General features: G+C 39.6%; 1 protein-coding gene across 1 annotated transcript in view; it reads right to left on the reverse strand.

Annotated features, from left to right (window-relative positions):
* Window positions 1-24,725, reverse strand: part of Cds (CDP-diacylglycerol synthase) — a 222,750-nt gene that overhangs the window by 156,446 nt on the left and 41,579 nt on the right. Inside the window, exon 2 of the mRNA XM_067142681.2 lies at window positions 22,475-22,605. Within this exon, the coding sequence (XP_066998782.2) occupies window positions 22,475-22,605 (131 nt within the window). The remainder of the gene's footprint in view (window positions 1-22,474; window positions 22,606-24,725) is intronic.

Consider the following 24,725-nt stretch of genomic DNA (forward strand, 5'->3'; position numbering starts at 1 on the left):
TCAGCGTATCAGTGCAGTCTGTGAAGTTGGCTTTGGTGAAATTATTGTGATTTAGTTCATTGGCGCAGTTTCTTTCAATTTCTTTCAAATAAGTTTTGGCAGTTCCCTCACTAGGACAAAATTTTCAGAGGAATTTCTGAATATTGACATGGGCAAGCTCAAAGGCCTAACAGATGAACAAAAAGCTGTAACAACTCATCTTTTAACAAAAGAGAACTATAATATAAGTGAAATATCCCGAAAATGCAATGTTTCACGACAGTCAATCCGAAGAATAAAGAAGAAGTTAAAGAAGGGCTTGACTTTGAGAGCTCGGAGGAAAGGTTCCAGTGGTCGGTAAAAGATCATTTCGCCAAGAGGTGAACGTAAATTAATAAAAATAATTAAAGAAAATAGAACTGCAAAAAATAAAGATGTGGCGGATAGCTTAAATGAGGTGGGAATTCCAGCATCTGAAAGATCAGTTCGGCAAACAATGAGGAACCATGACATCAAGAGCTGCAGGCCAGCAAAGAAACCAAAGCTCACAGAAAGGATGAAGAATCAAAGGTTCCAGTGAGCCAAAAAGTACAGGAACTTCACTGCTGATGACTGGAGGAAGGTGAGTATCAGTTCTGGAAACTATTTTCACATTAATATATTGATTATAGCAGTCTAGCATGCACTGTAATTTGTTTTGCAGGTGTGCTTCAGCGATGAATCGACTTTCGAAGTATTGTCTGACAAGAAACAGTATGTGAAACGCAGGCCTAATGAAAAAATAATGAAGACTGTATTGTACAAACTGTAAAACATCCTCAATCTGTAATGATTTGGTCAGTGATAAGTGCTAAGGGACTTGGATGCCTTTACGTGGTGTAAGGGATGATGAATCAAGTGCAATATAAAAAGGGGCTTGAAACACAACTCCTCCCTCAGCTGCACGATTGGTATCCAAATGATGAAATAATATTTATGCAAGATTCCACCCCATGTCATACTGCAAAATCTGTGAAAAAGTTTCTAGCTGACAATAAAATACCGTTACTAGACTGGTCTGGCAACTCTCCTGATCTGAACCCCATTGAGAATGTCTGGGAGCTGCTAAAGCGTCAAATTGGCAAAGAAAGAATTGCAAACAAAGTGACATTGGTTGAGAGAATCACTTGGCATTGGAATTTAAATGAACATTTGGTACAAATGGCTGTAAACAATATAGACAGCATGCCTCGACGAATTCAAGAAGTAATTAAAGCAAGAGGCAGCTTGACAAAATATTGAGCTGTTGGTCTCAACATGGTGTAATCACTTTAAAACTGTAATGTGTCATGTTCATAAATGTTTACAAATGTTATTTGTACACTTAGCATAAGGAAATTAAAATATAAAACAAGATATGTTTTTTTCTAAATAATCTCAGAGTGGCCTAATAATTTGCCCAGGGACTGTAGTCTACACTGTAGTTTCTTATTCCCCGACTCTATACACCAATTTTCATTAAATTCTGTTCATCCATTTTCTCGTGGCTCAACGTTTATATGAACTTAGCAACAAAAATACAAATTCATGAATAGGCCTATCTCTGTTATTTTTTTTTTTTTTTGCTTCACATCGCACCGACACAGATGGGTCTTATGGCAACGATAGGACAGGGAAGGGCTAGGAGTGGGAAGGAAGCGGCCGTGGCCTTAATCAAGGTACAGCCCAAGCATTTGCCTGGTGTGAAAATGGGAAACCACGGAAAACCATTTTCAGGGCTGCCGACAGTGGGGCTCGAACCTACTATCTCCCGAATACTGGATACTGGCTCTGTTATCATAGCTGGTACAGTAAAAATGTATAAGACATAAATGATCGGAAATTTAATTCTATAACTTCCAGCACAGTTAAATTTGGTTAACTGACAGATAATTTCAGCCATGGTTTTGTTTCCTATATTGGTTATACTGGTATTTGTAAGATACGTCTCCAAACTAAACTGCCATTGTTTTATGTTGAATGGCTAAACAAGAGAAGCTTTTACACCACAACATAATTGAATTAAGGTAATAATTTAATATTACTATTAAATTTAATAAACTCTTAGTAATTTTAAAGTATTACATTTAACATATACCAAAACAGTTAAGACAGAAAGTTGAAACCTGGGGCCAATGACCTAGCTGTTACGCCCCTTAAAACAACCACCACCACAATAATCATCATCATCATCATCATCAAGTTGAAACCCCGAGTAGAGCAGTAGGTTTTGGCAGTGACTAGTTTTGGCTACCCTTACAGTTCAACATTTAGAGACGGAGGGACTGGTCCCAACCGTCGGCTGTCTTAAGAATGGTTTTCCATTCTCCTGCACTAAGGTGAATACTGGGACAGTTCCTTTACAGGCCACGGCTGCACCCGCCTCACTTTCTCCATAAATCACTCACCAACACTAATCTCCTTGGCCTGAGATATGGCATAACCATCTAAGAGGCCTGCTACACCCTTCTGGGTATGGAATGAAAACTTTTACCAGACCCAACTAAGCTGAAAATGAAGACATAAGGTTAGTTAAATAACTTACAACTTTTAATTAGAAGTTTTTCAAATTAAATAATTATGAAGTTCAGGAAATAGGGTTACAGGTGTGGCATTACAATTTAATTAACTTAACAGTGATGTAAATTTTCAAACAAGTAGACCTAATGAATATTTTTCTTAGAGTAGTTTTCTTTTTCAGGGTGAAAGAGTAAGGCAGTATCATGAAAAATGAAAATAAAATCAGGAAGATAAATAAGAAAGCTTTAAAACTTAAAAAATTAGGGGATAGAGAAATACAAAGAAAACACACAAAAAAACTGAAACACAAGCTTACAACACCTAGAAAAACTGGACGTACACCTGTAAAGGGTTCTCATTCTCTAGAAAAATCCTTCTTTGAAGAGCAAGGAACAAAGCTCCAGTTGTTAATAAAACTTGTGCTGGAAGTATTGTCTGATGTACCTACCAGTAAGAAAGTAATTAAGTTTAGTAGAAGAAGAAAACTTTAAGCCATACAGGAAAAACTAATGTCGGAAGGTTCAGTATGAGTGAGCAACAAGGTACGGTACATGATTGTTTACAAGAAATTGAAAAGCAGTCTCACAGCTTCAAAATATATTGTTATGTCAAAAAATGCAGTCTCGACATTTTGAAGAGCTTAGGACACACAGTACCAATGAAACAGCTGTTCTTCAAGTTGATTTTGCAGAGAATTACACAGCAGTTTCACAAGATGCAATACAGAGTGCACATTGGCACCAAAAACACAAGTCTTCACAGCTGTTGCTTGGGTTGGTGATAATCAGGAAATGGATTTATACGTATTAACAATTAATGAAATATGTACATTTATATTTAGTTATTTATTAAAACCTTGAATCATGTATGGACATAAAATTACAAACAAACAAAAGAACTCATTTCTATTTCAATAATAAACTTCAATGAAGCTCTCCAAGTAGGCCTATATGAAACAAAGTTGAACTTCTCACTTTCATATGAACTCCAAAGAACACAGAAACGTCTCTGTTAGCAAAAGAATGGATTACAGTAAGTTCATCTAAGTAATGGAAAGCCGAATCAACTTCTATTGTATCTGAGAACAGATTTATATTGACAAACTGCATTCAACACCAGAAAAGAATGTGGTGGTGGTGGTGGTGGTGGTGGTGGTGGTGGTGGTGGTTGTTTAAAGGGGCCTAACAGCTAGGTCATTGGCCTCTAATGGTCCGGGTGTAATGAAAAGCAAATTAAAACTTCAAAATGTATCCAATGACTAGAATCTAAAATGAATGGTGATGAGAAAATGATTGTGAAAAAAAAACTATCAGTGGATTCAATTCACAATGTCTTAATTACTGGGATGATGCTTATTATCTAAAAGGATCCAAAATCCAGGTCACCGACCCCTCACAATGGTACTAATCACTAGTAAAGCAGAACCATGGTATTCCGCCTACAGTAGTACTAATCACAGGTAATGCAGACACATGGTGTTTCTCGCATGGTGGTACTAATCACAGACCCACGGTGTATCACACATTAAGGTAATGCCCATAGGCAACACAAACCCATTGTGTTCCTCACATAATTCTACTACACTTAGACAACGTAGACCAATCCTCACAAAGTGATACTGCTCATCACGGGTGCCAGCCAAACCCGTGGTGTTCCTCACATAATAGTACAGTGAATGTAGACCCATGATCTTTCTCATAAAGTGGTACTACTCACAGGTAACGCAGATCAATTCTGAACACAGTGGAACCGACCAGTGAAACACACGTGATGACCTCTATCACCAACAATACTCAGACCAATAGTGTTCCTCATATAATGGTACTGCTCCTACATAATGTACACCTATGGTTTCCTCACAAGGTGGTACTATAATGTAAAACAAAAGCTAAAGGTTTCCACCTATTCAATACTATTTCTTCAATACAGAATAATAAGAAATTTATTACCTATGATTAGGATGTACTAGTCGTAAGTAACGTCTACCCATGGTGTTCCGCACGTAATGGTACTAATCACAAATAAACTTATGGTTCTAATGTCATTATCCCTTGACTGTCCCTTTTAGTCACCGTTTACACCAGGCAGGGGATACCGTGAATGTATTCTGTCTGCGTCCCCCACCCACAGGGGCTAAAAGGTAATGAGGGCATGTTTGAAATTCACAATGCCTGCTGGGGTTATGTCCCATGTTACTTCACACTTAAATCTCCACACAACATTGGAGCAACCTTTCAGATTTCCTCATATCCAAGGTGCTTTGTAAGTACAGTGTCCATTTTCATTTTTTACACCATCTGCAAATTTACCTTTACCACAGTATTACTGACAATTTCAAAACTTCAGAAAGTGACAGATGCAAGTTTTGGAGCATTTTGAGTGTTTTTGTGATGCATAAAAAGTTATGCTGAATGTAACTTAAGACACTCCTCACACTTGTGTCACAGACAACTGTTTTTGCAGCTTCAGATGAGGCTGGATCTTCATAGTTCATGGCCTGCAGAACATTCTTAATAAGAGTCTATTTTTTATTTTCAAAATCTTCCTCCACTTGGAGGCAGTCTAGAACAAAGAATACACTAAAAAATTTCATTCAAAAATAATAAAGTAAAATTAAATTATAAGGCTCAGTCTGGCAAATACAAATGGTGTCAAAGTATTAAAAGAGAACCCGTGGGTGCTTTCAGTCCCCAGTCAATGAACTCCTTGGAACTGATGTTGAAGGTCTTCATCAGCTTTACCATCTTCTTAGGGACTGTCCCTCTCACGCCGATTATAAGCCTACTCATTTCTATGTCTTCCAGCTCATATTTCATATAACATGGCACTGTATGCAGGTAGATATACTTTTCTCTGTCTACATCTGGTTGGTTGGAGTGCGTTTCAAATCTTACTGTGGGGTCTAATATATATCCTTGTTTTCCCTTTAATGGCAATCATGTCTAATATTACAAGTGATTATTTTCATATTGACCGTATTGAAGTTCAATTATTAAATGTTAAACATTAATTTATTGAAACCACCTATTCAATACTGGTTGAGTCTTTATGACTATAACAATGTCATTACATTAAGTTTGAGTATGGTACATGTTTCGCCTGGCATTGCAGACAACATCAGCCATTAATTCTATCTCCAAGTCAGAGCTCTGAGTGGATGCTAATTTTAGGATTAATCATAGTCAATATTATTTATATAACAGTGCAAAGGAGTGATCAAACCGTCCATGTTTTAAAGTTCTAATGTGACATTCTACTCTCGTTCACATTTAATGGAAATATATTGACTGTTAACTTTCATAATGTCGGTAATGAGAACGGCTTGATGCAATTGGGATTAATCATCTGTACATTTTTACAACTTATTGGAGATTAACATGTGCTAGAACTATTCTTAAAAACTATATTTACACAATTTACATAATATATTCAAACTTATGGTACATTTTGGAACTGAACTGGTCGAACTTGTCTTGAAGTTTCAATGGGATGTCTTACTCATATCCTGTTAAATGAGGAAAATGCTGATACTGGGATGGCATTGTAGTCTATTGAAGTCATAGCATTAAAATATTCTTTTATATTTGTAGGACATTCCTAAAATCCTAAAATTAGCATCCACTCAGAGCTCTGACTTGGAGATAGAATTAATGGGTGATGATGCCTGCAATGCCAGGCGAAACATGTACCATACTCAACTTAATGTAATGACATTGTTATAGTCATAAAGACTCAACCAGTATTGAATAGGTGGTTTCAATAAATTAATGTTTAACATTTAATAAATCATGTCTAACCCTCTCGTGCTGCCATTTACTCCCCTGCCATGAACTTCCTCATGCATATGAAATCCTTTCTCACGGAGTGTCTGACGGTGTGATGTCCGGTATTTCGAAGAGCTTCACCAAAGACAGAGGAACCCACAACGTGAGGTAAAGTTTCAGTCTCGCTGCATCTTCTGCAGAGGTTACCATGGGAGCTTCCCGATACAACTCTTACAGGGGCAATATTACATGCCATTTTCAGAGCGTCTCTCCACTCCGTGCTAGAAAAAGCCATCGTGGTTACTAACCCAGCAGTTTGCAGGAGGGAACTCCTTGTACAGACACACTCCTTGACCTTTGCTTCTCAGCTGGCACCATTTCTCAAATTCAGATTCACGTAATTTATTTCTGAATTTCTTGGTGTCATACTCGCCATGCCTGTTTTTCATATCCTCAGTTTTATCATTTACGTTTAGCTCAATTAAGCATCTGTTAATTTCTTCATCTAGATTTCTAGTGACTTCAATATACTGGTTTCCCTCCCGTTTTAGAATGTTACAGCTCTTTATATGCTGAAGCAAAGCTTCCCAGCTTGCCCTAAAATCACCTAACCTTTTGTACCGTTTATCAGAGTAAGGCACAGAATCTGGAGTGTCAGTATGAAGGGATAATCTCCTTTAGTGTACTCTTAAGAAGTTTATCAGCAACTTCCAAGATCAGCCGTGGTCTTTTTCACACAGGAATTCACAGGAACTGGTAAGTCAACGTAGGGCAAACTGAACAATTCAGAATTGAAAATTTCTGATCCGGATGAAGCTAGGGGCAGGAGGATGATAAGGTTTCAGCTGAAGGAGTGCCATTGTCTTCCTGGAATCAAATAACACAGTATCTGCATAATTTACCCCTTAATCTCCGTGCCTTCTTCAACTGTAATGAACCCTTTGTTTATTTCTCCACTACTGATATTAATAACTTCAGATTTTTTAGGATTTACTGTTAGACAAAGTTCATTAAAACTTTGCAAAGCTAGTTTCATCAGTTCTACTGCAGAGTCTCGATTTTTTCCTACAATAAACATATCATCTGCAAAGCCCAATATTGTTAGAGGTTGAAGTCCATTTGCAAACTAATAACCATGCATGTCGCACAGTTCTTTTTCAGAGATTTCTCGACAAATGTGGTCTGCTGTGAGATTGTATAAAACTGGTGACAATGGTGATTCTTGCATTACACATTACACCACGGCATAATTTAATGGGATTAGTTTTCTCAAAATTGGTCTGAATTTGAGTTGTATCTAATAAAGCTTGCAAATTATATTACTCAGGTTACTTGGTGCAGTTGTCGCAGATAACATTTTCCTGAAGTGTGAATGACCCAATTCAAAAGCCTTGCTTATGTCTAGGAAGACCAGGTAACATCTTATTTGTTGTTTTGCTGAGTTTAACACATATCCGAGTAAAACGGTGTTTATGATGTTGCCAGGTGATCTGATGAATCCTCTTTGATATTCGCTAAACTGAACGTAACTCCTTAAACTTACATCAAAGACTTTCGATGACATGACGAAGGACTGAACATATTGTGATTGGCTTCCAGTCTGACTATTCTGTTGGATCTCCATTTTTACATAACAAAATGGTGCACACCTTTGTGAACAATAACAGATGGTACCCAGCCTATAATATTGTAGCAATTTTAGCTATCACAGTTGATGCCATATCATCTTTTATAGCTCTAACTACTGTGTTGGGTCTGACTGATGTGTCCACAGCCCATTTTCTTCATACCCAGGATTACCTCATCCTTGTGCAGCGTTACATCAAAGGTTTCGTCTTGTACAGCACATTTCCTTTCAGTCAGCAGGTGGTTATCGTAATGTTCGCGTTCACAGTTGTTAGGTGTGGCAAAAACAGATGAAATATGATTTTCAATCCCCTTTTTTTATTTTTTTGAAGTTGTTTTATATTGCACTGACACAGATAGATCTTATTGATGGTTATGAATTTCATGTTTTTGGTCCGTATTGAACAATATATAAGTAATAATAATAACTTAAATGTTTCCACCTTTTCAATACAATATATTCACAAAATTACAAAATTATACGGTACTAGTTTCGACCCATCTAGGGGTCATCATCAGCCGTATTGGAGCAAAGATCATTTGTGGCGAAATCCTAAGACAATATTATTTTAAAGAAAAACAAGTGAAATGAGATGTTATGGTAATAGTTAATAATACAAGGAATATACATAATAAGAGGTTTTTAACAAAGAATAAAGTATAAATGGGGTGTTGTAAAAATTATAATCATGGAAATCAGTAAGTTCTTGTATTGAAATGAAATATGGCTTAGGAAGAGGGCTTAAGGTGGGGCTGAAGGGTGCGGGAGAAAGTGTAATTGTCTTGGAAAAGTACCTTTGATTAAATTTAGGATTGAGTTTAGGTTGGCTGCATTATTGTTTCTGAGGAAAGTGATAAATAGATCGAAGAGTATGTTGGGTTTCTCTGAGATTTCATTGAGATTGTGACTGGCATTAAAGTATTGGTCTAGGTGTATGTAGTAATTTTCCATTATGTTCAGTAAAGGGCCCTTGTTTGCTAATACGAGGATGTCCATGTCTTGTTCAATATTGGTGAAATTATGGTTATAATCTTGCATGTGTTGGCCGATGGCTGAAAACTTGTTGTATTTTATTGCGTTAGTGTGCTCGTGGTATCTGATAATGAAGTTTCTCCCGGTTTGCCCGATGTAGGTTTTTTTACAGGTGGTACATTTGATCCTATAAACTCCTGATTTTAAAAAACTGCTGGTCTTGTTGATGTGTGAAGTATTGTATAAAACATTCATGTTCTTATTGTTGGTTTTGAAGGTTATTTTAACGCCTTGTTTCTTAAAGATGTTGGTTAACTTGTAGATATCATTGTTGAACGTGAAGGTGGAAAATGTTAGAGGTTTGGTTATTTCTTTTTTGAGGGTAGTTTTTGGGCGATGTTTGTGTTTATTGATTATCCTTTCTATAAAATGACTGCTGAAGCCGTTGAATTTTGCGATTCCGCGGATTGTGTTGAGTTCGTTTTTTAGATCTTTATTGGACATAGGTATGCTGAAGGCTCGGTGAACTAGGCTGTTGTATGTGGCTCGTTTGTGGGACTGGGGGTGCACTGAATCTTGGCGAATGGTGGAGGCTGTTTGAGTGGGTTTTCTGAAAATTTTATAACTGAAAGAATCTGAGTTTCTAGTGATGGTTAAATCTAGAAAGTTGATTTTTTGATTTGATTCGGATTCTAGTGTGAATTTGATATGAGGATCAATATTGTTGAGTCTTAAGAGGGTGGTGGGTGCGTTAATTGATTTCTCATTCATTATTACAAAGACATCGTCGACATATCTGGCCCAAAAGAGAATGTTTTCGAATTCGTTGTCAATTTTGGTGTATTCGAGGAAGTCCAGGTATATTTCTGCTAAGATACCTGAGGCCGGTGACCCCATTGCCAAACCATTTTGTTGATATATGACATTGTCAAAAGTGAAGAAGTTATTGTCGATGATAAGTTTTAATATTGTGATAAAGTCTTGTATCTCTAGTTTGCTTAAGTGGCTGTTTTTGTTTAAATTGTTTATAATTATCGGAATTAATTTTGATACTTGTATGCTTGGGTACATGTTTACAATATCGAAAACATTCTCTTTTGGGCCAGATATGTCGACGATGTCTTTGTAATAATGAATGAGAAATCAATTAACGCACCCACCACCCTCTTAAGACTCAACAATATTGATCCTCATATCAAATTCACACTAGAATCCGAATCAAATCAAAAAATCAACTTTCTAGATTTAACCATCACTAGAAACTCAGATTCTTTCAGTTATAAAATTTTCAGAAAACCCACTCAAACAGCCTCCACCATTCGCCAAGATTCAGTGCACCCCCAGTCCCACAAACGAGCCACATACAACAGCCTAGTTCACCGAGCCTTCAGCATACCTATGTCCAATAAAGATCTAAAAAACGAACTCAACACAATCCGCGGAATCGCAAAATTCAACGGCTTCAGCAATCATTTTATAGAAAGGATAATCAATAAACACAAACATCGCCCAAAAACTACCCTCAAAAAAGAAATAACCAAACCTCTAACATTTTCCACCTTCACGTTCAACAATGATATCTACAAGTTAACCAACATCTTTAAGAAACAAGGCGTTAAAATAACCTTCAAAACCAACAATAAGAACATGAATGTTTTATACAATACTTCACACATCAACAAGACCAGCAGTTTTTTAAAATCAGGAGTTTATAGGATCAAATGTACCACCTGTAAAAAAACCTACATCGGGCAAACCGGGAGAAACTTCATTATCAGATACCACGAGCACACTAACGCAATAAAATACAACAAGTTTTCAGCCATCGGCCAACACATGCAAGATTATAACCATAATTTCACCAATATTGAACAAGACATGGACATCCTCGTATTAGCAAACAAGGGCCCTTTACTGAACATAATGGAAAATTACTACATACACCTAGACCAATACTTTAATGCCAGTCACAATCTCAATGAAATCTCAGAGAAACCCAACATACTCTTCGATCTATTTATCACTTTCCTCAGAAACAATAATGCAGCCAACCTAAACTCAATCCTAAATTTAATCAAAGGTACTTTTCCAAGACAATTACACTTTCTCCCGCACCCTTCAGCCCCACCTTAAGCCCTCTTCCTAAGCCATATTTCATTTCAATACAAGAACTTACTGATTTCCATGATTATAATTTTTACAACACCCCATTTATACTTTATTCTTTGTTAAAAACCTCTTATTATGTATATTCCTTGTATTATTAACTATTACCATAACATCTCATTTCACTTGTTTTTCTTTAAAATAATATTGTCTTAGGATTTCGCCACAAATGATCTTTGCTCCAATACGGCTGATGATGACCCCTAGATGGGTCGAAACTAGTACCGTATAATTTTGTAATTTTGTGAATATATTGTATTGAAAAGGTGGAAACATTTAAGTTATTATTATTACTGATAGATCTTATGGCGACGACCGAAAGAGCTAGGAGTGGAAAAGAAGCAGCCGTGGCCTTAATTAAGGAACAGCCCCAGCATCTGCCTGGTGTGAAAGAGGGAAACACGAAAAACTATCTTCAGAGCTGCAGACAGTAGGGTTCGAACCCACGATCTCCCGAAGACTGGATACTGGCTGTACAGAAGTGACTGCAGCTATCAAGCTTGGTATTAAATATCCTTGATGCCAGCTGTACAGTAAGTCGTTTGGTCATTCAGAGCGTTCCTGATGCTTTTTCTTCGCTGGTTGTAATAGATATGCTGCATTTCTTGACACCAGTACTTATTACATCTTTTCTTTATCTCTCTTCGTTGCCCCCTGCAGATTTGAGTGTTGCTTGAAAGTTCTCTGTAGCTTTGCATACCTCTTCATTTTTCTTGCCTCAAAGTATTTTTTTACTGGGTGTTTAGGATCTGGTAGGAGATCTATGGCTTCGGCTAAAAAACCTGCAAATTCGTCGACAGTCTTGTCGAACTGATCTGTGCTCATTTCATAAGAAAACTTACAGTTCCACTGATACGAGCTCTTTTTATATTCGTCTATTGTCCCAATGGTTATCTACTCTCATTTTGAGAGAGAAAATCTTCATTATTATAGGTTTCATCACCTTGTGAAGCAGCAGAGTGGTTTGTAGTAGGCTGTCTCTGTACTATTATTTTGTGATTGATATCAGGATGAGATCGACTTATGTGTGTATTGAGTTTTATGTCCGGTCAGGTCAGGAATATCCTGCAACCATATGTGACAGCAGACGGTATGACCTGAGACTGTGTGGCCGAGGGTCAGGCGGCCATTAACAAACCTGACAACCAGAAGGGGGATCAACGGCTACGGGCGGAGGATTTCTCCTTTTGGAGGACAGATGAAGCCTTTGTGCAGGAAATGGCACATAAATTCATCAGAAGTTGGCAGTCAATGGCTACGAAGGCGGAAGAAGGAACCTTGTAAACACCTCAATGGCGGAGTAGGTAAAGGAACTGCGAACCACAAACTGCTGCTTTGCAGATAGGGAGAGGACCCCAAAGGCTAAGGGAAGATACCCTGGCAGAAAACAGGCTGGCATGACAGCTAAGAAGGCAGCCCCCTCATCATGCTAGCTCCCGTAGAGCTATTAACCCACGTGGAGTGAAATTAACTATTCAGAGAAACATGAGAGTAGCCGGACGGATATCAAGGAAACAACCTGGAACGAAACGGTATATGAGAACTGGTACTTGGAATGTGACCTCACTGTCAGGGAAGGAGGTAGAAATAGTTGAAGAAATGGAGAAGTACAAGCTTGCCATACTTGGAATCAGTGAAACCAAGAGAAAAGGTAGTGGCCAAATAAATTTGGATAAGGGACGTCTAATGAGATACTCGGGAGTCAGCAGGAATGAACGGGCAAAGAAGGAGTGGCCATCATTATGTCCAAAGCAGTGGAAAACAAAGTGACAGGATGGGAACCTATTAACTCCAGACTTATCACAGTCGATGTGGAACTAGAAGAAAGTATTTCGCTAGAGCCCGGGCAAGAAGTAGATAAGGAGCAATTCTATGTTCTAAAGCAAAAAGCCATACACAAAGCCAGGGAAAGAAGAAACATGTTATTGTGATGGGGGACTGGAATGCTAGGATTGGAAACCAGTTACGTCGAGGACGTGGATGGTTTTTTTATTATTATTTTTTTTAATGCTAGTTGCTTTACGTCGCGCCGACACAGATAGGTCTTATGGCGACGATGGGACAGGGAAGGGCTGGGAGTGGGAAGGATGCGGCTGTGGCCTTAATTAAGGTACAGCCCCAGCATTTGCATGGTGTGAAAATGGGAAACCACGGAAAACCATTTTCAGGGCTGCCGACAGTGGGGTTCGAACCTACTATCTCCCAAATACTGGATACTGGCCGCACTTAAGCGACTGCAGCTATCGAGCTCGGTTGGACGTGGATGTATTGGGCCAACATGGAGCAGAACGTACCATCAATACCGATGGTGAAAGAATGTTGGAATTCTATGTTGATAATAAGCTACGGATTGGTAACACCTTTTCCCCCATAAAAGTATCCATAAAATAACTTTTGAGGCAGTAGGGCGAGGAGCAAAGAGTTGCATTGACTACTTTTGTTACACCAAGAACATGACTTATACAGCACTAGATGTAAGGGTCTTCCACAGTGCAGAAATGAGTACAGAACATCGGCTTCTGGTTATGAAAACACGGTTTAAGGCTACACCCACACCCTCTCATCTTTGATTCGAGAAAATAAGAATTTCTGCATTCAGAGAGAAAGAGGTAAGGCAGAATTATGTTCAGAAGTTGGGGGAAAAACTTCAGCAAACAGAAAGAGAACCCGAGAAAGGCTGGAACTTAGAAGAGAGATGAAGGGAATTTAAGACTAATATTATCTAAGTAGCATAAGAGGTCTGTGGGAAAACTACAGCAAACACACTAAGGAAACAAACGAAGTGGTGGACTGAGGAAGTCAAGGAAGGTGTAAGGAGGAAAAAGGCAGCATGGAAGGAGTACACGAGAACTAGAAGGGTAGAGGACTGGAAGAATTATTTTGAAGCACATAATGAAGCTAAGCGACAAGTACAAGAGGCAAAAGAAAGGAACTGGCAGGAATTTGGTGAGGAAATGGAATCAGAATACAGAAATAATCAGAAGAAGTTTTGGAAGCTACTAAGATCCCTCCAAGGCAAAACTGGAAAGAGAATCAGAAGCATTAAAGACAAGAACCAGAAGATCCAAACGAGGCCACGGGACATTCTTGATACGTGAAGCCACTTATGAGGACGTGTTCCGTGCAGACTAGAATTCACAAGACGACTCCGGTAATGGGGCAGAAGAAGAACTAGAAGAAGGGGAGACAATTATGCAGAGTGAAGTAAGAGAGGCTATCACTGAAAGGAAGGTGGGCAAGGCAGCTGGTTGGGATGGAATTTCACTGGAATTGATGAAGTATGGAGGAGAGGCTGTGGTGAAATGGATGACAAGGATATGCCAACAAGCACGGAGCATTCAGAAAAATTCCAAAGGAATGGGAGAAATCCATAAGAAGGGTGGCACTCTGGACTGTGCAAACTATCGAGCAATTTGTCTTTCCAGTGTGGCCGGAAAGATATACTCTCGCATGTTGGAGGGGAAGCTGAGAGAAGAAGTAGAGGAAAGATTGGAAAAAGAACAGTGTGCTTTCAGGCCAAATCGACAAACACATGACCATATATATTCACACTAAGAACCGTTCCAGAGAAACGACTTAGTCATGGGAAGTATGTTCTAGCTGCATTTGTCGACCTAAAGGCCACTTTTGATTCAAACCCCAGGGAACAGCTTTGGGCAGCACTTGAAGAGGAAAAGGTAACCAAGACTCTCTTATGCCGCATTAGGAGCATGTAAAATAGAGTCCAAGGAGTAGTGAGAATAGCTGGTGAATGCTCTAGGGAATTTGAAATGGCAAAGGGAGTAAGGAGGGTGAGAGCGTGAGCCCTCTTCTCTTTGTGATCTTCATGAATCAAGTCATTAAGCAGTGTAAAAGAAGAACTAAAAGAATTAAGGTTGGCAACTGAAACGAGACAAATCTATGTCCAATCCTTGGTTTATGCTGCTGCCATGTGGGCCCAGACTCTTATCGAAATGGAGACCCAGGCATCTGCAAGTGTCTATCACTGGTAAGACACTGTTTCATAAGCAGAGCTCTGGTTCAGGATCCACAAGCGGATGTCAACAGAAGTGTACATCTGAGGTTTTTGCTGCTGAAAATCAAAAACCATTTTGCAGAGCCCAACTGTCGACTTTGTTAATAGCTTGCTGTAGCTGTCTCTTAGCACACACCATCCTTCCAGTGCTATAATGTAGAGCTAAATCGCCTACATACGGCGATGGAACAACTGCGGGCCTAAAAGCGGCAACTATGCCGTTGATGGCAATTGCAAACAGCGTGATACTCAGAACAGATCCCCGTGGTACTCCATTTCCTTGAACTTTGACCCAAAAGAGCTGGAGGGACATGAAGTTCTCAATAAACGTTGGCAAATTTCCCTGAAATCCCCAAGCTTTCTCCAGGTCAAAAACCACTGCGACTAGGGGTTCTTCCGGAGTAAGGCCTCCTGAATGGTGCTCTCCAGTCTGACCACATGCTTAGTGGCAGACCAATAAGAGCGAAAACCACACTGATAGTTAGCCCACACAAGACACTGATTAACCATCCTATCAAATAGCTTACAAAAGACCATTTTAAGGCACATTGGCCTATAACTATCCAAAAGCTTTGGATCTTTACATGGCTTAGAAATTGGTGTCACAATTTCCTCACACCACTGACATGGAAACACTCCTCACTCTATATTCTGTTGAATAGGGTGAGGATATCCATCCATGAGACATCTGTCACTCAAATGTTTAAGCATTTGATTGTAGATTTTGTCCCATCCTGGAGATGTGTCCTTGCATAGCGCGAGTGCATCCACAATTCCTATTACGTGAAAGGCACATTATAGGAATGTGAAGCATTAGAGGCTAAGGCGAGATGGTATGCCTCTGCTTCATGCTTCGTTGGTAAAAATGCAGAGTCGTATCTCCCAGAGCAGGACGTATCTGCGAAATGTGACAAGATGTGGTCTGCAATGACTGAAGGAACTGTAACTACAGTAGAGTCCAAAAGTTAAGCATAAGTTACGAGTAAGCAGGGCAACAGGAAATAGACCGCAAATTGCACGACATATGCACCCCCCAACCTTACGTGTTCGTTCTGTATAGGAAAGGAGTGTTCTCCGCTTTGACTAGCAGCAAAACCGCAAGGTAAACACAGCCAGTGTCTGCGCCCCATATTCCCTCAGTCGTGTTTGCCCTGTTATAGTGTGCGGAGTGTAGCCTCATGGTGAACGTGACAACATAGTGGCATGATGACACCATTCGGACCCCGTTTTGCAGGGTAGAATACTCGGCCGCCTGGAAGCAGGCCAGAAACAGACCGAAGTCGCCGTATCCTTGAATGTGCCACAAAGTTTCATTTACAGGCTTTGGAGACGATTTCGAGACACAGGAGATGTTAGTCGTAGGCCAGCACCAGGTCGAACGAGGGTAACCGCCCCACAGCAGGACAGATATTTGGCCTTAACCGCTCCACGAAATCGGAGTGCACCTACAACACAATTGTCCGCGGAGCTTGCAGCCGTCTCAGGGGTTGCCATTTCCCGGCAAACTGTGTACAAGAGGCTCAGAACAGCAGGGCTGTTTGCCCGACGTCCAGCGGAGTGCATCCCGCACATACCCGCAAAGAGACAGCCGCCAATATCGAAACTGGACCATGAATGAATGAATGAATGAATGAATGAATGGAGGATGTGCTCTTCATAGATGAATCCCTGCTTCAGTTTGCAGAACGATTCCCGTCGCACATTAATCTGGAGAGAACCAGGTAGCCGATACAAACATAGGAACATCAAGGAACGGGTCTAGTATGGTGGTGGTGGCGTCATGGTGTGAGGCGGCATCAAGTTGATTGGCCGTACAGACCTGCATATGTTCATGGGTGGTCCAAGGAACACTTAACGCTTGGAGATACAGGGATGAGGTACTGAGACCACATGTTCTCACTCTTCAGAGGTGCAGTTGGTCCAGACTTCCTCTTAATGGACGATAATGCCCGACCACACCGCGCTGCTCTGACGGATGAATTTCTGGTTGGGGAAAACATTCATCACATGGACTGGCCAGCGAGGTCTACGAATCTGAATCCTATAGAACATGTCTGGATTGCATTGGGGAGGCGAACTGCATCCTGTCAGCCTCCACCAAGGACCCTCCAAGACCTTTGCATTGCCATTTTGGAGGAATGGGATCGACTGCCACAAGAGCTCTTGGACCATCTGATAGAGAGCATGCACCGTCGCTGCGAAGCATGTGAAGCTGTTAGGGGTAACCATACACCCTACTAACAGCATATTTTGTTTTGGAAAACATTGCCAAGTTTTGTTTATTGTTGTCAAAGGTGTACTTTAGCTATCAGACCTTTCTGACACTGTTTTTTTGGACAAGTTGTGTGACATGTGGTGTATGATACAGATTCCGTTTGTTCAGCAATCCGTCTGACATTCCTATTAGGCAGTATGTCCTCGTTTAGTGATTATGCTAAACTTTTGGACACTAGTGTATATCTCCATTAATGGAGATTCCGGGGATTGAGGGCAAGTTCTATACTCCGACAATATGGTGGAGTCTTTCCCACACTTGTGATGACGGAGCATGTGCCGTCATGAAGGGCACATACTTTTCCCATGTAGCTTTCTTACTTTCTTAAATCAAAAAATGAGCCTTAGCATGCAGATGCTTAAATGTGATGTGATATTGACCATCATAGGATTGCAACGATAATGCTTAAAAGCCCGTCACCGATCTCGTATGGCTGCTGCAATTTTGTCCATCCACTTGGGGACGTGTTTCCTGCGAGGGATACCGGACGAGGAAGGAATTGTTTCCTCTACAGCATCCAGAATTCCAGTAGTAATGAAAGAAACATAGTCATCAACAGACTCCAGCATATCATCAACCATCACAGCGCATTTGCAAAATTCTGGCCAATTTGCAAGCAGAAATAACCAGTGCTTGGGTACTTTGGTCTGTCTTTGATTCAAGAGAGATAGAAGAATCAGAAAATGGTCACTATGTCAGAGGTCATCGCGTACTTGCCACCGTAACAGGGGAACTAGCACATGGCTGCACAAAGGACATCCAGGTGTGAGAATGAGCCATGTGCGCTGCTGAAAAGCGTCAGTTATCCTGTGTTAAGCACGCAAAGATCAAACCCCAAACTGTTTTACGGGCGGTTACGTCTCCCAGCAAGAGAAAAGGAGGAGGTAATTGAGCAACCAAATCTTGGGAGTGCATGAATTCAAGATCGTAGTCCAGTGTAATGTACATACTGCACACCGTTGTCACTAATGGCAACGGAGTGCTAACTGCAACTGCATCTACCCGAGTACAGAGCGGTATTTCATCACTGAAGATATCGGAGCGGACTAGGGTACGAACGCCGTCAGTCACCGTGCCATCCATGGCTACTCTTGTCATTAAAATTAAGACGATATCCTCTCATAGTCATGTTGTGTCTGGTTCTGAAATGAGATTCCTGTAGACAGACTACGGAGGCCGCAGAGACATATCAATTGATATAACTCAGCAAGGCAACAGGTATAACTATTGCCATTGTGTGGATAGGTAGTGCTTCAAAATTAGGACAATTGCTTGCCCTTCTTTTGGTCAATTACCCACCAGTTTCTGCTGTCTTTGTCTCTTTTGTCATCGTCACCATCTATAACAATGAGTGCTTCAGTCTCCATTATTTCCTCACTAGCGGGTGATGTGGAGACCGAACACTCCATAGATAGTGAGCTCTCAGAATTGGAGTGGTGGGGCTTCTTTCTGGGAGAACTGGGTTCCCCAGAAAGGGATCAAATTGGAGGTCGTCCGGGCCTCTCACTCTTACCCACCGTTTCCTTAACATTTGAAGGAGAGCCATCAGATGGACTGCCGGTCTTCTTCGGGGATCCTATGGCCCCTAACTGGGTTGGAGAAGGCTGCTTCTCCAAAATCTTAGGGGAGCACTGACACTTCCCCTTCTCCTCATTTATGTTCTGGGCTTTGGTACGAGGGCTGGAATTTCCATGGACTGTGTACGCGTCGGCTATAACAAACTCTTTGATTTTCCAGGTGATACTGAAACTTCAGTTTCTTTACCTATTACTTGTTGGTGGCTTTGACTTTTCAATGGATTTTCTGTACTGATGTTCTGTACAAAACTCGGTGGAGTAATCTGCACGTTCGTAACCTTTTCAGCGAAGATGGAGAACTCCGGAGCAACAATGGACTTGAACTTCATCCAGACGTCTGGATAAGATACTGTAACTTATGCAGCGTTTTTACCTCCTGGATCTTTTTCTCCTGCCTGAATGTGCGGCATTCCTTTGAGATTGGAGCATGCACACCTGGCCAGTTGATGCACACAGGTGATGGTGTGCAGTCAACCCTAGCATGCTCGCAGTTCCCACACATTTTGCAGGTCGTTGAACTTTGATATCGCAATGAGGTGTGGCCAAACTTTTGGCAGTTAGAGCATCTCATTGGAGCTGGAATATACAGAAGCACAGTTAGTCATTACATTGCCACTTTTACTCTTTCAGGCACGGTCTCCGCGTCGGAGGTGAGGATGCAAGGGTCTGTATTGAGCAGCTTATCGCTCACACGCCTCTTCAACCTCTTCCTGTCGGTTACTTCCCAATGTGCTAGGTATCGGATCTTGGTACCATAGCCCTTTCAGACCGTGTACGCACAATTGTGCGGGTTCGTATTTTATTTATGTCTGAGCTTATTTGATGTTTTCTTGGTGCTAGACCGGACTGCAGTGCTTGTGCGGGACACGTAGCATGTACTTCAGCTGTTTTTATTTAGTACTTGACCACCAGGGGGCAGGAAGAAGAGTTTAAAAATACAGTTTATTAGCAAGATGGCAGGAAGCAGAAATGCCTAGAGTAAGTATTTATTTATTTATTTATTTATTTATTTATTTATTTATTGCATTCATATTAATCTAGAAGCTTTACTGAATATCAGAATATAAACAATGAAGTGTGTAAATTGTGTAGCAAACGTAAATTGTGAACTTACAACATCGTACGTAATACCATGAGGTTTTGAATGTTGATACGCACATATATGCGGGCTAGGTTTCCTTACAGGCAATGCATGCAGGAGTGCTGGGTGCCGTCACAAAAAAGACTGTGAAAGCAAAACTAGTATTCTACATGAGAAATGTAATGTATAAAATTTTAATTGTTTAAAATCGTTCCACACTGTAAAATAGAACATTTGATTATGTACATCTGCATATTCACATATACTGAGTTGAATTTTTTTTTTTTCTGCAAGTAGTGAATGAAGTCCTGACACGCACAATTGTGTGGGTTCTGTTTTTCAGCCAATAGATCTTATTTTGTAAAATAAACTGTAAAAACATATATTTGAGAACATATTAGTAAGTTTTTGATGTTTTGACACCTCCAGATTTCTTTCAGGTCTGACGACAAGTTGCTGCTGCCAAAAGGTCAGTAAAAGCAAAACTCTTCCTCAATGTAGAAAATGTAACATTTACTTGTGTTTGAACGAAGATTTAATTGTTTTAAATTATTCCCCACTGTAAAATACAACATTTGATCATACACACATGTATATTCACATGCACTGAGGTAATTTTTCTTTTTTGTAAGTAGTGAATTAAGTCCTGACATGCACAATTGTGCAGGTGCTTTTTTTCAGATGTTAATTTTTATTTTGTAGAATAAACTAAAACTGTATGTATTTAAGAGCATTTTAGTCAGTTTTTGATGTACAAACAAAAATTCACACTGTTGTTTTCTTTCAGGTCTGAAAGGGATAGGAAGACTTAACCAAATCCCTGTGGAATATAACTCCCTCGCGGGAGTTTAGCGATTGGTGCTTCTCAAATTTGACCTCTACCTTTCTGAATAATTTGGCTTTAAGTAGCTGTCTGGACCGTTCAGCCAATGTCTTTATTAGTATGAATCCACTGCGAAACTTGCACATCTCGTCGAATTCACCACCAATAAATTCTTCGATTGCACTATAAAAGGAAATTAATCAAGAAAACTCTTACTGTTGACCCTGAAAGCAACCAGGAATCGAGGAAGACGTTTGTCACTTATACAATCCACAAGAACTCTAGTATACCGCTTACGTATCTTACCTATTGTAGACGCCATTTTTTGAAGGGTGCCACCCTTTGAAGCATTAGAAAAAGAAAATAGAGGTTCCATTTTCGGTCCCACGAGTACCGATGAAAAGATCGACCTTCGGCAGAACCCATGATGTACCAAAGGCAAGGCTATATACTCCACAGGGTGCCTGGTATCTGAAGGGGGTTGCTTAGAACTACTCTCCCAGTTGCCATGCATAACCTCGCCACGACCAAAAACTTGTGATTGGGGGAGGGTTAAACCTCCATACAAACTTACTCCACCCAAGGCAGAGAGATTGGCTAGACAGTAAGAGGACTGAAAATTCATGAGGTTACAACAGGATGGAAAGAAACAGAAATGAAGAATAAAGAGCACAGGTACCTCTCAGGCAAATCGGGGGACACCTTGTTAGTCTGGCCCTACACCAAGGCAAATCCAACATGAGAAACCATGAGCTGGCACAACCCTCAGAATCAATAAGCACACAAGCCCTCAAAACGACCTCAAGGTCATGGTGTCCCTAGAGGGGTTAGTTATCTACCATAACTTTTTCAACCACCTATGAGAGATGAATTTGACATAATCGTAAATCTTACAATCAATATAACTAGATATTTGTCATACCCATAACAATGGAATGACCACAGATAATAAATTCATTTTTAATCCACCAACAAACTTCTGAGTTGTGGGCAGACAATGCAGGACTAGAGTTTTTACACAATCTCCAACTCCCACTTTCTTTCAAAAATGCAACAGACTATAATCCTGAACTGATATTTTCTTGCAATAAAACTTTCCTCAGATAAATACAAGGTATTTCCGAGGTTGCTGGAGCCAATCTGGCTCATTTTGAGATTTGACTAGGGGTTTAGGGCCGGATTTCCTACTAGACACACCATAATTTTTCACATGAAAATTCCAATCCAGGATCGACCAGGAATCGAACATCAGCTATCTGCATGGAAAGCCAGCAGCTAACATGGAATATAATTAGTTATTGTAATAATATTTTCGCTACTAATTTTTCAATTTGGTAAATGACAACACCCATTAGCTTAATGTTTCTGACCTCAACATGTTTTATCCCCAAGCACAGAACTTGATAAGAATATCTTTTGTTTATAATGTATTTTTTGGACCTAAATCATAGAAGCTGTAACCATTTATTTCAGATCAATACAGTGGTTCCTATCACTGAAAAATTCTCTGAATTCTAAGTCGGTTACAACAAACTCTATTATGAGCCTGTTCCTCCACTTTTTTAACATTCCATGCTTCTCCACGTGTACAGACACTCAGTTTTAGCACAGTGTTCACACTATATACGAGAGCCTCAGAAAATAGTATAGTACTCACCTTGCAGATAGCCCCTTTAGAGCTGAATCCAACACCTCAGGAGTCTTATCTGTCCCCTGAGGGAGATTCTTTTCAATTTCTTCCACATACTTCTCCTCTGGGCTCTTGTCATCCTCAGAGTCAAATTCTTTCTGAAATAGTAATTTATAGTACAATCAATATTTTAGAATTTATCAATTCCTCATTGTGTTGGTATTTCAGAAAACTTAAAGACAAAAACATTATAATTATAATTAAACATTATAATTAGCAAAAGAAAGAGAAGGACCATAAGGGGCATGAAAATGAAATACTCCCTTAGTTTTGCAAAACTAATAAGCCAAGGGTTAGAAAAAGAAATGATCAAGTGAGGAGTCCCGTACAAATAAATGGAAGAAATGCAAGACTCAGGCATGGGTTTTTTGATTGCCAACCCATGCTGGATGTTGAGAGCCACTTAGCAGTAACTTTTAGATCTCCTGTTATAGCAAGCAGGGGATACAATGAACCAGTGGTGTGCAGTGAACACATTCATTACCCCAGCTGCAAAAAAAAATTTTAAAGCCATCACAGCCCCACCGTATTTTCATTTTCAAATTGGTATTTAAGGCACCATCATAATAGAAGCTACAACAGATTGTAAACAATGTACTTACAGTTTCACCGGTAACATTTTGTAATAATACAGTCATGGTTAGGGCCCAGATTTTTAGGTTTTAACCTATATTTTCCTCACTATTTAAGCAAACAATTTCAAGATACATATTTGTTTCACTCCTCCTGAAGCAAAATATGTAAATTTCATTGTACGTAAAAATACCTAAATAAGGGGGTCGACACTTAGAATAAGCTAAATAGCAGTTTTACCTTCTTCAAATTAAGAATGTTATTTTAGCATTGAAGCTTACCATAAAATTATTTCCACCACTACTATAGGCAATAGGGAGATATTAAACACATGGTCCAGATTACTACCGTTAAAAGCAGCACATCCTGTGCTTACCACTGCACATGTGACATGCCAATACCTTGATGCAGCTGATAGGTCAGGAGGAGCGTAAAGGGGAGGCATCCAGTAGTCAACAGAGAATACAGCAGGCAGAAAGCGTGGTGAATGGTTGCTGCAATACTTCTAACTTCAGTTGTTATAAAGCGAAACAATGCCTAATCTGAAAAATGAACTACTGCAGATCAAAATTTTACTATGGATGGTCGAGTAGTTTTCTATCAGGTTTGGTCCAAGCAAGTAAGTTTCCTTTGTTGTTTGAGTCATCAGTCCACAGACTGGTTTGATGCAGCTCTCCATGCCACCCTATCCTGTGCTAACCTTTTCATTTCTATGTAACTATTGCATCCTACATCTGCTCTAATCTGCTTGTCATATTCATACCTTGGTTTACCCCTACTGTTCTTACCACCTACACTTCCTTCAAAAACCAACTGAACAAGTCCTGGGTGTCTTAAGATGTGTCCTATCATTCTATCTCTTCTTCTCGTCAAATTTAGCCAAATCGATCTCCTCTCACCAATTCGATTCAGTATCTCTTCATTGATGATTCCATCTATCCATCTCACCTTCAGCATTCTTCTGTAACACCACATTTCAAAAGCTTCTATTCTCTTTCTTTCTGAGCTAGTTATCGTCCATGTTTCACTTCCATACAATGCCACGCTCCACACGAAAGTCTTCAAAAACATTCTTTCTCGATATCAATGTTTGAAGTGAGCAAATTTCTTTTCTTAAGAAAGCTCTTCCTTGCTTGTGCTAGTCTGCATTTTATGTCCTTCTTACTTCTGCCATCGTTAGTTATTTTACTACCCAAGTAGCAATATTCATCTACTTCCTTTAAGACTTTGTTTCCTAATCTAATATTTCCTACATCACCTGCCTTCATTCGACTGCACTCCATTACTTTTGTTTTGGACTTATTTATTTTCATTTTGTACTCCTTACCCACGACTTCATGCATACCATTCAGCAACTTACATGTAATTAATCTCATAATAGAACCGTATTGAGGACAATATATTAAAATTATAAAATCCTTTTATAATTTTAATAATTAATTCATTAATAATTAATTCATTAATTTTAATAATTAATTCATTAATTTTAATAATTAATTCAGCAACTTCGAGATCTTCTGCAGTCTCAGATAAAATAACAATATCATTGGCAAATCTCAAGGTTTTGATTTCCTCACCTTGGACTGTGATTCCCTTTCCAAATTTCTCTTTGATTTCCTTTACTGCCTGTTCTATGTAAACATTG

The sequence above is a fragment of the Anabrus simplex genome, chromosome 1, assembly GCF_040414725.1.
Source record: "Anabrus simplex isolate iqAnaSimp1 chromosome 1, ASM4041472v1, whole genome shotgun sequence".
NCBI classification, from domain to species: Eukaryota; Metazoa; Arthropoda; class Insecta; order Orthoptera; family Tettigoniidae; genus Anabrus; species Anabrus simplex.